At 44.9% G+C, this 10,619-nt stretch overlaps 2 protein-coding genes and 1 long non-coding RNA gene across 3 annotated transcripts in view; 1 reads left to right on the top strand and 2 right to left on the bottom strand.

The window, feature by feature from the left end:
• Window positions 1-3,238: 3,238 nt before the first annotated feature.
• Window positions 3,239-5,495, bottom strand: LOC120420162 (uncharacterized). Its single transcript, XR_008211935.1, has 5 exons — window positions 4,668-5,495; window positions 4,450-4,604; window positions 3,967-4,387; window positions 3,392-3,904; window positions 3,239-3,329 (listed from the first exon to the last, which is right to left on the bottom strand). It is a non-coding gene; the product is annotated as an uncharacterized LOC120420162 (long non-coding RNA).
• Window positions 5,496-5,517: 22 nt separating this feature from the next.
• LOC128092288 (uncharacterized) lies at window positions 5,518-8,376 on the bottom strand. The gene is made up of 4 exons (XM_052707772.1): window positions 6,675-8,376; window positions 6,331-6,613; window positions 5,593-5,975; window positions 5,518-5,528 (listed from the first exon to the last, which is right to left on the bottom strand). The coding sequence occupies exons 1-4, from the start codon at window positions 7,471-7,473 to the stop codon at window positions 5,518-5,520; spliced, it is 1,476 nt and encodes a 491-aa protein (XP_052563732.1). The 5' UTR covers window positions 7,474-8,376.
• Window positions 5,644-10,619, top strand: part of LOC120420190 (iron-sulfur cluster assembly 2 homolog, mitochondrial) — a 454,760-nt gene continuing 449,784 nt past the window's right edge. The window contains exon 1 of the mRNA XM_039583177.2: window positions 5,644-5,653. The gene's annotated coding sequence lies outside the window, so the exon portion shown is untranslated. The remainder of the gene's footprint in view (window positions 5,654-10,619) is intronic.

Here is a 10,619-nt window from a genome sequence, read left to right as displayed (position 1 = left end):
GTAAAAAACACGATTAAAAACCATTTCTGATCACTTTTTTTCATTCTATTGCAAAATTTTTTTTTTGACAAGACAACATTTTTTCGATGGATCAACTATGGTCCTCTTGGAACGAGCTGTCAAGTAGGAGCTTTTCTGTCAAGAAGGACCGCGAGGTTAATTTTTCAAAATTGATTTAAAAATCCATTTTAAACTCTTTGTGGTCATAAAAAGAGTCATTGTACTCAGAAAAATAAGCTTTATCCGTGGCTTTATCGCTGTAAACAATAAAATCAGCAATCTAAGCTTCATTTTAGGACCCAATTTACCCTTTATTTTACCGATTATCACCTTGTTTTCAATTTGATTCATTTTAAAATAGTTATAACTCCTCAATAAAGGCTCAAAACATTTTGCTGTCTTTAGCAAAAGTGTGTGATTTTATGTTATAAACAACTCTTCAGAACATAGTAGGCCGCTAAAAAGCTAACCTTTTGAGTTATCACCAAAAAAGTGCTTTTTTGACAATTTTTGAAAACAAAATGCTCCTCTACAACTTTGCCAAAGACGCCGAAGCTCAAAAACATCACCTAACAAAGTTAGATTTTGGTTGATACCGTAGAAGGTCGTCACCCTGTATGTCAATAACTTCAAAAGATAGCCCTTATCAAGTACAGCAACTCCCTCTTGGCTAGGACGTCAGATAAAGAAGTTAACAATTTATTCCACTTGATTTTGCAATTCCGAACACTGTGCATTGTAAACAATAATATCACAAACTTAAGCTTAATTTTTTGGGACCTAATTCAGCTTAAAATGCTTGCTTTTTGCTAAATTTTGCGAGAATGGAACAATTTTTAGTTTTATTCAAATTCTTGTGAGGTTTTCCAACTAAACTAAAAAAGTGTAACTGAAACAATTGGGTCCTAAAATGAAGCTTAGATTGCTGATATTATTGTTTGCAGCGATAAAGCTTATTTTTCTGAGTACAATGACCCTTTGTACGACCACAAAGAGTTTAAAATAGATTTTTGAATCAATTTTGAAAAATTAACCTCGCGGTCCTTCTTGACAGAAAAACTCCTACTTGACAGCTCGTTCCAAGGGAACCATAGTTGATCCATCGAAAAAATGTTGTCTTGTCATAATTTTTTTTTGCATAAAAATGAAAAAAAAGTGATCAGAAATGGTTTTTAATCGTGTTTTTTTACCGTTGTACATAAAAATTGACAAAGGGCTTTAGTACCCAATTTTAAGCAAATTATTGTGAATGGATCGAGGGGGATGACACTCCGCGATTTCGTTGAAATCGCACCAAATCGCGTTAAATTCTTCCATCTTTGCTCATCGTACCTACATCGCGGTCGTTTTTCGCTCATCGCGCCAAATCGCGCCAGATCGCGCTCATCGTGCTCATCGTGTTCAGATCGTGCTCGAATGAAAATTTACATTCATGCAGTCAGAGTTGCCATACAAAATTCGTTCTAGCAGTTTTCCATGAATCTGGCCACACTGTTGAAATGTTTATTTTCATTGTTTCGAGCAGTCCAAAAAGGTAAATAAACCGAAATTTTTCGGTGTTTCGGGGCGGAAACTGGATCGTGAGAGCCTCCAGCCGGCCAGTTAAGGTAATAATCCGGACCTGTTTTGCCTGCGATGTTCTGGAGCGTGTTTCGGTATATATTAATTGTTTAATTGTTTCTTCAGCAGAGGATCGTTGGCGAGGACGGCGGATCTGGATCAGAAGCAGTCTGCACACGACCCAGGCAAGCACGTCTAAGTTGCTGGTTAATGCCTTTACACGTCAGCATGCCGCCGCGGCCGTCGGTCCGTACTTTGCCAGTAGTACATTACCTTGCACAATCCACGTACAGCACTAGTGATATAACCGGCACTGCACCCGATCCCGCTTTGCGCTTTCCGCCTTCTGAGGGCATGGGGCCCTTCTGGGGCAGTTGCCCTGTTCCTCGCGAAACCGAAAGGGCGGACCAACGAGAAGTGGAAATCTTAAAGTGGTTATATGGCCAGCAGGAAGAAGCCAACAAGCACGTACGACAGGATCTCTTGCTCCTGTAGAAGTTTTCAGCGTTTCTGCTGGCTGATGTTTCCGGATACTACGAAAAACTTCTGATTTTTTTTTATGGCCACGGTCTGCTTGCATAAGGAGCGCGCCGGAGATTTCCTCTTGTCCAGCAACATCCGGTTCAATTTCGCCAATGAACGCCGTCACCTGGCTTACGACGAGCTTTGTGTTTTTCGGCTGGCAGTGACCGCGGCTAGTCAGCTGATGACAGTTGACCCGAACCATCAGATCTCGCAAAACAAGCTTCAGGTGCAGAGTCTCGCTGCAGCTATTATGAACATTTTTGATACTCCTGCAACAATCAAAGCAACTCGAGTGATCAACCACCGCAAAGTAGCGAGAACAGTCGGCGAATATGAAGAAGTAGGATTAGGATTAAACGGCCCGCAGTCTGCGGAATGAATCACTGCTACAGCTAGGATGAGCGACTTCCTTCGGCTTCCCAAAAGTATTTTTCGCCTTTCACATCCTACCCGCGCTGATGGATTTACACCACTACTGTAGATAAGGTACACTTCCAGGACGAGGATAATCTGCCGGAAGAAGGCGCTTCGGTGAAATAAATGTATAGTGCTGGTGTGCAAAATCAGCATAAATAAAAGTGCGCATGGACAAAATAAAGTGATTATGTTGAGATTATAAGTTACATTTATTTCCCATAGAAATTGTGTGATTTTTTTTATATTTGGAAAGAACAAGCACGCGTGTTCAATAAGAATGTATTTTTTTTCTGCTACGCCTCGTTCACTTCCAACTGATTAAACAACGCCGCTACATTCCTAGTCCCGATCCAGTTGCAAATGATCCTCACGAGCTCAGGAAAGCGCAGCGCATAAGTTTTAGTCTGTGATGCCAGTCGTCCGAAATATCTTCCGAGCCGACCGTACCGTGACACTAAAAATGTAACGAACTTTATTTGGTAACGTATTAAATCAGATTCACTTTATATTCTTAAGAATTACATTAGAGAAGCAGAATTTTCTTATAGTGTAGTGTTAAGCGAATTGCTAGTAGTAAATTCCGTTTGAGTTCTTCGGGTTGCGCGCAATCCGGACCGGTTGCGGCGTTTTCAATCGGCGGCTTCGTCTCGTGCTCGGGAATCTCCTCGTCTCCAATAACATTTTCGTTCAGCATCGTAGCCCACGTCTCACCCACACAACTTCCGCTGAATTGGCCAGCACTGCCAGTTCATCGCGTCTTGCGAGTTCATGCCAATTAGGTTGGCGTGTGCGTCAAAGTCCTGACAGCTGAGATTGGCCGCCATTCCCTGAGGATTTTGAAAAATCGTTATTAGATTAAGCCAGATTCTTACAGTGATGGATTCTTTACCTGTGGGCAACCGGGACATCGGTGCACCACATGAGCGCGTGGATTAGCTCGACCCACTTTTAGTTGTCACTGCCCAGCGGAGAAACGTAAAGCACGTCGTCGGCCAGGTCGTCGTCGCTCGTTACGGACGTCAGCTGGTCCTGGACCAACTCGTAGTTGTGACTGCTAGCGCGAAAACACGGAGCTCTTCGTCGGCCAGGTCGTCGTCGATCGTTACGGACGTCAGCTGGTCCTGGACCAACTCGTAGTTGTGACTGCTAGCGCGAAAACACGGAGCTCTTCGTCGGCCAGGTCGTCGTCGATCGTTACGGACGTCAGCTGGTCCTGGACCCACTCGTAGTTGTGACTGCTAGCGCGAAAACACGAAGCTCTTCGTCGGCCAGGTCGTCGTCGATCGTTACGGACGTCAGCTTGGTGCTGGTGCCCGGCCCATCTCGTCTTGCAGATTAAGTTCATTCCAATTAGGTTGGCGTGTGCGTCAAAGTCCTGACAGCTGAGATTGGCCGCCATTCCCTGAGGATTTTGAAAAATCGTTATTAGATTAAGCCAGATTCTTACAGTGATGGATTCTTTACCTGTGGGCAACCGGGACATCGGTGCACCACATGAGCGCGTGGATTAGCTCGACCCACTTTTAGTTGTCACTGCCCAGCGGAGAAACGTAAAGCACGTCGTCGGCCAGGTCGTCGTCGCTCGTTACGGACGTCAGCTGGTCCTGGACCAACTCGTAGTTGTGACTGCTAGCGCGAAAACACGGAGCTCTTCGTCGGCCAGGTCGTCGTCGATCGTTACGGACGTCAGCTGGTCCTGGACCAACTCGTAGTTGTGACTGCTAGCGCGAAAACACGAAGCTCTTCGTCGGCCAGGTCGTCGTCGATCGTTACGGACGTCAGCTTGGTGCTGGTGCCCGGCCCATCTCGTCTTGCAGATTAAGTTCATTCCAATTAGGTTGGCGTGTGCGTCAAAGTCCTGACAGCTGAGATTGGCCGCCATTCCCTGAGGATTTTGAAAAATCGTTATTAGATTAAGCCAGATTCTTACAGTGATGGATTCTTTACCTGTGGGCAACCGGGACATCGGTGCACCACATGAGCGCGTGGATTAGCTCGAGATTTGTGTTGTTGTTGAGTTGCCTTCGGTTTCGATAATCGGGTTTCAATCATTTTGTTTGTTTATGGTTCGTGTTGGGGGCGGTTAAAATCATTCAGCTCTTCTGGAAAAGAAAAAATCTATCAATATTATATCAGCTTAAGTTAACCAATTTATAGATTAGTACCTTACTAATCAAGGTTGCTGTTCTACAAAGGATTTAAGGTAGTCCAGTTGACGGGATAAGAGCATCCAGCTAGATCCATTGTGTACTGGAGGTTGTAGATGCGTTACGTAGTTTGCGATGTTTATGTTTCCGTTTAATACCATTGGTTCTAATTTTAGCGCCAGTGTGTCTCCAACCGAAAAAAACAGGCCCAAAACTCCTACGCCTTTCGAAGTACTGCTCGTGGGTGCGACGATAGGACACTCATCCAGAGTAAATGTGGTTCTGCTACCCGATAAGTATTTAAATCCATGTACGTGAACGATAACAAACTTGCTGTAATACCGCATTACTACCCATTCACCTCTTCGAATCGCTGATTTTGACTCGTCGGTCGTGTTTAGCGGCAATACAGCTTTATTAGATTTTTCATGGAAACGCTTAGTCCGGTCGGTATTACACCGTTCAATGTTTGGCTTGCAGATCCACAGAAATGTGCTTATGTTTATTGAAATAATTTTTCCGTTTTGGTTTTTGATTTTAAAAGAATGATTTTTGTTCGCCTTTCGCGACTCCTCAAGGTTAACGAATTCCGACAAGTTTGAAAATAAAGTCTCTGCATCGTAAACGACGTCGTGTTTTGCAACTGTCTGACTTAAATGCTCCTCGTTGTCGTCTATGAGATGGTCTTCGTCGTCTACAATGACATGGCTTTCGTCGTCGTCGAAAAGATTGTCCTCATAATCGTTCTCGTCCTCGCTGGTTATACTGTCCACATTAATGAATTCAAAGTTACCAGCATGTTTTGTCGTTTGCTGATTTGACCCTTGGCGTAAAACAATAGATTCATCAAAATTGAGCTCTTCTCGTGTTAAGCCAAAACTAAGAAGTGTGTTGGTAGCTCGTTCTTTAGATTCCATAATTAAATGCTTTACGTTTTCCGTACTTGGGAAGATGTGCTCGGTGATGGTTCGTTCAGTCTCTTGCGTTCTGGGGAAAACAAACCCGTTCGAGGAATCGTGCGATATTTCAGTCTTGGCTTGTATGCGGTTTAGTTTAGATTCGAATCCCATCATCGTGAAGTTAATTACAGTGGATTCAGTCGACGTAAACGATCTAGCGGATCGAAAGAATGCTTCACAGGTTTGGCTTTGCAGAAGTTCTGGTTGGTATTTTAAATTTTGCTCCCGACACATTGCTATGTAATTAACTAAACTGTGCGCGTTAATTTCTATACACCAGTAAGCATTTGTTGTTATACAATGTTTGATCGTATTATACTTCGCAATGCAATGGTTTCTCCACGCTCGGACAATGAATAAAACATACCTAAAAGATGAAATATGTTGATAGGTTTTTTTTTTATATATACACTCAACCCCCGGTGGTTGGTCACTTTTTCGTTTGACACTTTTTTAGTTTGTACCCCGTTGGTTGGTCAAAGTCAAACTAAAAAGTGACGAACTGTCAATTTTTACACGGCGCTCACGCACACTATCAAAACAAACGTTTGGTAGTGTGTGTAAACTCCGCTCACGCACACTATCAAAACAAACGTTTGGTAGTGTGTGTAAACTCCGTGTTAAAGGGGTGTCAAACTAAAAAGTGACCCCGTTCGTTTGACAAAAGTTGGTGTCAAACCATCGGGGTTTGAGTGTATATATAAAAAACTGTATAATCATACCATAGTTTCGAGATTGCATCTTTTGGTGTCGAAATTTGCCGAGAGGGATGTTTAATAAACACTTCCATCATGTAACGCATCATCGTTAAATACAACACCGTACCTTCAGATTCTGGGACAGTTTTAATCAAACATTCGGTTACTCGCGTCTTCGTAATTTTTTCAACAGGTGCAAACTTCATTTTGTCTGAGTCGTTTAAATCAGCATGCGTCAATCCGTGAACTATTATGGATTCTTGGTCTATCATGCACTCCAAATGGACACGAGATATTCTTTTATCACCTGTAACATAAATGAAATATTTATAATTACATGTTTGAGTCGAAACTTAACTAAAACTAACCCAACAGCAGTTCAACTTCCTTTTTCATCATTCGCGTGCGTAGTTTGTTGATTTTGTGCGTCGGATCTTGCAGAGGGCAGGACTTGGGTGCAGTGGATGCAATAAAATCATCTCCGTACTCGTTCAAACTATGATTCGGCATTCCCATCTCTTCTATCATAGCTCCGATCGGCCTTGGATCACCATCACTTGATATGCTTATAATTCGCACACCGGATTCATCACACCTTTCTCTAAAATGTTTCCATCTTTTGGAAACCTGCTCAGTGGTAAAGCGGTTGTCTGTGCAAAAATATTGTACACAGAACGGAGGAGCGCCAATTTGATGAGGTTGGGCCATCACGACGTACACATTTCGTCCGACAGGGTATGTGTTAAGATACCGCAAGATACTTGCGGGGTCCGTTGCCTTGAAAATGTGGCATTGGGGCATCCCTTCTTTGTTCATTGGGCCGACAAGACCGCGAACTTGTTTAGTGGTATAATCATACTCCACGCGACCGTTTATTTTGGTCGCATCTTCACTCAGAACAATGTCCATTGGAAGATTGTTTTTCTGCAGAAAGTCGATCAGCTCATGCAAGCGGAATTCTCCCTCCGTGATGGATTTAGCTCTAGCTGCAAGTTTTCTTTGCATGGTTCGCAAGCATGGTGCCGTTGTGTTTCCTCGCTGCCACTTCAAATATTCCTTTCCTCCTTGTATAAACTGGTATAAAAAGATTTGATCCTGGGCGGGCGTGTAACGCATCCCGTTAGCCGTTTTTGTATTCCGAGATCTATTGTGTACATTTTGCAACATGTCAATGAGCCGCGTGGTAGATGATGGTTGGCCACTGGTTTCGGTGTCAACATTGGCCGCTTGTTGACACGGCGTCAGTTTAAATCTTCAAGGAGAGACGATTCGTCGCAAATGATACCATCAGTGCTAGTGCTGTTAGTATCAGAATGTTCTGCGTCCTGTTCAAATATTTTGTAGTTCAGCGTTTCGTGTACCTCGTTGTCCTGAGATCGGCCTTGTTCTAGTCGCCGTGGATCTTCCTTATCGACATCTGAAGAATTTAGCGGGTCAGGATTCAGCGTCCTTCGCTGTCGCTTTTTTGTGCTGCTGTTGATTGATTGTCCTCCGTCGCGGTCATCCATTTCAATGCTTAAAGTCAGCGTTTCGTGTCCATCATTCTCCTGTTCTCGGCCTTGCTCTTGTCGTATTTTGTAGTTCAGCGTTTCGTGTACCTCGTTGTCCTGAGATCGGCCTTGTTCTAGTCGCCGTGGATCTTCCTTATCGACATCTGAAGAATTAAGCGGGTCAGCAGTCAGTGTCCTTCGCTGTCGCTTTTTTGCACTGCTTCTGATTGAGATTTCTCCGTCCCGGTAATCCATTCCGATGTTCGAAATCAGCGTTTCGTGTCTGTCATTCTTCTGTGCTCGTTCTTGTTCCGGTTGAGTCTGATCTGCGCCGTTCTCCTGATATCGGCCTTCTTCCGGTCGATTTTTCGACAGATGTGGAGTATTGTTGAGATGATGTTTGCGCATGTGCGCGGTGTAGTTTGATATTTTCCACGACCCACTTTTCTCGATGTTGCATGTAATTGCCTCCTGACACATCACACACGTAGCGAAAAATCGATGGTTAGACTCTGAATCAAATCGAATGATCAAGTTGGGTAGCCTTTCGAGCACGTCGGCATGTTTTTCTGTTCCATCATTTCTGCAAAGTCATAAAAAAACACAATTTCTCTGAAATCCCCTTTCCTATTAAGAATAGCAACAAATAACAATTTTTTTTTTATATTATAGATTTTTTTTATCAGGAACAGGTTTTGATCCAAGAAGATTTCTAGGTTGCTCGATCTTGGGCTTTTCACGAAGCTTTCCCGTCCAGATTCGCTGCTGACGCTGAGTATCGTTTTAGCCATCCGCTTGTCCGACATTCTGACTACATATCCAACCCACTTCCCATGTCCCCGTCGTCCAACATCCCGCTGACGTCGTTTTCCCCGTTGCCCTGGTACTCCGCCAGTGGGCTGCTTCCACCTTTCGATCACCTCGCGCTCGTCCATCAAGATTCCCCCGTCTTTATCCCGGCACATTTCGGCTCGCGGCATGAAGCCGTTCCGGGATTGACTAAGTTCTTGTAGAACTGACGCGTTTCGTTGTCTTCTCGTCCCAAATCGCCTGACATTCCTCCGGTCCACGTACCCATTTCCCATTCCCGAACTTTGCACGTTGATGATGCTCAGGTTGAAAAATCGACCCTTGGTTCCTAACTGGCATATTCTGTCGTTGACTGGTCGCCTCCCAATCACGTGCTTCGACATTTCGTCCAGCGCTTTTAGGTTTTACGCCGACTCGATTTGGAGGTTAGAAAGGAGTGCACTGTTTACATGGACTTAGCAGAGTTTGATGGGGTCGACGATTTTTTTCGGGGAAATTCGTCGAACGTCGTCGAAGACCATGTAAACAGTGCACACGAGCTGTCAAATGACGTCACGGCGTAAAACCTAATAAAACCCCCAGCTCGTTTGTATCGCCGCCGCTCCAATGGTGCTCGGTGGTCCTTCCCTTACCAGCACACCTTCTGACCGCGAACTTGCAATTTGTTGGAAAGAATGTGGGTGATCCCATCAAAGTTGAGAGACTTACGTCCACGTCCCGAGTTTCCAATCCCTGGATTCCCAAAAATTGGGTCGGCAATTGGATCGGGTCTGAAGCTCTCTGCACTTGGGTTTTACGGCGGGTGCGTGTAGTCATCACCAACCCCTTGTCTCGCCAGATAAATGTCGTACTAGGGCTGTTAAGAGTCCCACGCTGGCTAACTTATTTACTCTATCAGCAACGGAACTATAAACTCAACGCTGAACTAATCGAAGATTTCCAGAATCGTCGTGCCGTCGAAGCCCCACTTCAACGCGGTACCTCCGCCAGAAGAAAGCTGCGTTCAAAGTGGTCCTGAGGGGCTTCTACGGTCCATAAGATCCGCCGAAAGGAGACAAACACCACGACCAACTCTACCTCCTCCATCTGTAGAAGGGAAGCTCGACGCTGAAGGACCTCAACCAAATCAAGGCCGTCGCCAACGTGGTGGTCGAGTCGGAGCAGTATTGCCCGGTCCATCAGGATGTTACGCAATGCTGGAAGTGCCTGAATTACGGCCATGGTCCGCAACCGCAACAGAGTTCTGAAACCAATTCCGCTTCCGGGCCTGCGGCCTAAGCCAGATCCGAATCTGGAGGACAAGCTCAACCCGCCCGGCGGGAACCAAGCAGATGCAATGCCAAACAGTCGAGGAACAGAGTATGGCGGTCCTCGAGTTCACCTATCAAATCGTTTATGGATAATTACACCCTATTACACCCCAACCCGCATCCTAATCTGGAACTATTGGCAGAACACGTCTTGCAGTGGCAACGAACAGAACAAGAATGATTTATTTAACAAATTACATAAAGTCAATATCAAGTCAAGGCATACTTATGCGTATCCTCAACACTCCTCCTCGCATGAGTATCCCTAACGGCTTCAGGCTTCGTTTTTGCGAGTTCCAATGGTCAGGATCTCTATCTCCTCCTGAATCCTGGACAGTTTACTCTCCTGTTCATCTGGATCAGCCAATCGACGTGATTTTGGCACGGTTCCACTTCGCTCCACTGGTCCCTTTCGTTTGGTTCGACCACTCACACGCCGTTTGGATGATGCTCGAAAAAAGTAAACAGGTTGTACCACATCCTCTTGAAACTGGACGGGATCCTCCATTTTCCGTTGATCTTGACTCAAATGTGTAGCACCGCTTAATGTATACTCAAATACTTCCCTTTTCTTCGTCTTCTTGCTCCGACGTTTGCTTTCGATCAGGACTCCCACAAACTGCGTACCGATCTTTTTCTGTTGTCCGGAGCGCCACCGACGTTGCTTGAGCCGGTACAGTCCGTCGCGCAAAACTGCCACCGC

The sequence above is a fragment of the Culex pipiens genome, chromosome 1, assembly GCF_016801865.2.
Source record: "Culex pipiens pallens isolate TS chromosome 1, TS_CPP_V2, whole genome shotgun sequence".
Classification (NCBI taxonomy): Eukaryota; Metazoa; Arthropoda; class Insecta; order Diptera; family Culicidae; genus Culex; species Culex pipiens.
Note: the sequence above shows the minus strand (reverse complement) of the source record. Positions and strands in the feature narration are given on the sequence as shown.

Bases quoted from the DNA above. Each gene is read 5' to 3' on its own strand.
- LOC128092288 (XM_052707772.1), bottom strand. From the start codon at position 7,473: ATGTTGCAAAATGTACACAATAGATCTCGGAATACAAAAACGGCTAAC. The intron at 6,614-6,674 runs GTTAGTTTTAGT...TTTATGTTACAG, and splicing joins GGAAGTTGAACTGCTGTTGG to GTGATAAAAGAATATCTCGT. The intron at 5,976-6,330 runs GTATGATTATAC...TTCATCTTTTAG, and splicing joins GATGCAATCTCGAAACTATG to GTATGTTTTATTCATTGTCC.